This window comes from Eimeria mitis, genomic scaffold (assembly GCF_000499745.2).
Source record: "Eimeria mitis Houghton genomic scaffold, Emh_scaff5173, whole genome shotgun sequence".
Lineage (NCBI taxonomy): Eukaryota > Apicomplexa > Conoidasida > Eucoccidiorida > Eimeriidae > Eimeria > Eimeria mitis.
Genome location: NW_013573467.1, coordinates 1,906 through 3,972, shown reverse-complemented (window position 1 = coordinate 3,972; position 2,067 = coordinate 1,906). Strand labels below are relative to the sequence as shown.

Here is a 2,067-nt window from a genome sequence, read left to right as displayed (position 1 = left end):
TAAACCCTAAACCCTAAACCCTAAACCCTAGAATATGATGATAACGGACGCAGGAGCTGCAGTGACTTGTGCTGCTGTTGTTGCAGTTGTTTTGCTGTTTCTGCTGCATCTGTATTTACAGTTTCCCCTCGACCGTGCTAGGGTTTAGGGTTTAGGGTTTAGGGTTTGTGTATGCAGATGGTTTGCTCGCGGCGGTGGGGGACCAGGGGGGTTTGTGCTGCGTGGTGGCTGTACACTCGAACCAAACCCTCAGAAGATTCACAAACCCTCGCGACGCCACCGTGCGGGCGCTGAGGTTTTGTAGACCCCACAACTCCCTCATTGTTGGCGGCGATGATACCGTAAACCCTAAACCCTAAACCCTAAACCCTAAAAACTGGAGGCGGAATGTTAAACACAAACCCCAGCTCCTAGACGAGTTTCAAGACATCCACCGCATATTTCCCCTTCAGGGTTTAGGGTTTAGGGTTTTTAGGGTTTGGTGTTTTTAGGGTTTAGGGTTTAGGGTTTAGGGTTTGTGTTTGTTTCAGGTTGTGCGGGAGTGGAGTTTAGAGACTGGCGATGTATCTGTGGAGCTGAAGGAACACGCAGACAGCGTGAGGTGTATAGACACCTCAACGCTCTTCTCTCCCTTCATTTTGTCTGGCTCTTACGATGCCACGGCAAAACTATGGGACACACGCACAAAGGTAAACCCTAAACCCTAAACCCTAAACCCTAAACCCTAGAAAAAGCAAGTATAAACCCTTGGTCCGTACAATCCGTAGAGAGATCGGGGTGTCATCGCAGTAGAGAACGGGATCTAGGGTTTAGGGTTTAGGGTTTAGGGTTTAGGGTTTAGGGTTTGCGGGTGCAGAAGTGCTGCCTCTCTCTAGCCCAAGGGGACCCCACAGAGTGCGTGCGGCTGATCGAGGCATCGACTACGCTGCAGGTGTTGACGGCTGCAGGCAACCAGGTAAACCCTAAACCCTAAACCCTAAACCCTAGACCCTAAACCCTTGGAGCGGTTTGCTCTGCAGCTGAACGTATTAACCCCTGCAGTCTACAAACGCTGGGGTTTGTGCATCTTGTTGCTGCTTTTTAGTGTTGAGGTTGCGGCGGAGGGCCAAGGGTTTAGGGTTTAGGGTTTTAGGGTTTAGGGTTTAGGGTTTAGGGTTTGTGGTTTAGGTTCGTCTATGGGATCTACGACAACCTGCAGCCCCCCTTTGGAACCTCAGCAGCTTCGCGAAGACTGTGTTCGCGGTGCAGCCGTTTCCTGCTGCTGCTGCTGCTGTTGCTGCTGCTGCTGCTGCAGCACCAGCAGCAGCAGCAGCAGCAGCAGCAACACCAGCAGCACTGGAAGGACCCAAACTGCTGCTGGCCACCGCCTCCTTAGACAACGTCGTCCGCATCTTCTCATTCGAGGTCTAAACCCTAAACCCTAAACCCTAAACCCTAAACCGTAGCACTCACTATCAGGTGCCGGCAGACCAGTGCCGGAGTCCGTGCCTAGGGTTTAGGGTTTAGGGTTTAGGGTTTTGGGTTTGCTTGCAGACACTGCAGCTGCTGCAGTCGTTCGGCGTGCGCAGCGACATACTGTGTCTGGATGCTGTTAGCGGCAGCAGCAGCAGCAGCAGCAAGAGCAGCAGCAGCAGCAGCAGCAGCAGGAAGATGAGAAGCATGAAGAGTCGAATTGTTGTGGGGCTGTCTGATGGGGGCTGGCAGGTTCGCCAGATTGCTGGTGCTGCTGCATCCAGCACGGAGTTGCTGCTGCTGCAGCAGCAGCAGCAACAGCAGCAGCAGCAGCAGCAACGCAAACGCTTGCTGCAGCTCAGGCCCACAGACGGAGGATACTTTAAAAGAGGCAGAACTGCACCACCCGGAAGCGGCGACGAAGTTGTAAGGGTTTAGGGTTTGGGGTTTAGGGTTTAGGGTTTAGGGTTTACGCGTTGGGTTTAGGGGTTTAGGGCGATTATATATTTTTGTTTGGAGTTGCAGCTAGGGTTTAGGGTTTAGGGTTTAGGGTTTGATATATATGGCCTAGGGTTTATGGAGGTATCGTTGTATGGAACCGTGGTTGCTATTCCT

The 2,067-nt window shown here is 52.4% G+C and overlaps 1 protein-coding gene across 1 annotated transcript in view; it reads left to right on the top strand.

The window, feature by feature from the left end:
- Positions 1-37: 37 nt before the first annotated feature.
- Positions 38-2,067, top strand: part of EMH_0080320 (WD domain, G-beta repeat-containing protein, putative) — a gene marked incomplete at both ends in the record, with an annotated part of 3,220 nt that continues 1,190 nt past the window's right edge. Inside the window, 6 exons of the mRNA XM_013500240.1 lie at positions 38-68; positions 178-341; positions 531-689; positions 857-955; positions 1,168-1,404; positions 1,534-1,878. Of these exons, the coding sequence (XP_013355694.1) occupies positions 38-68; positions 178-341; positions 531-689; positions 857-955; positions 1,168-1,404; positions 1,534-1,878 (1,035 nt within the window). The remainder of the gene's footprint in view (positions 69-177; positions 342-530; positions 690-856; positions 956-1,167; positions 1,405-1,533; positions 1,879-2,067) is intronic.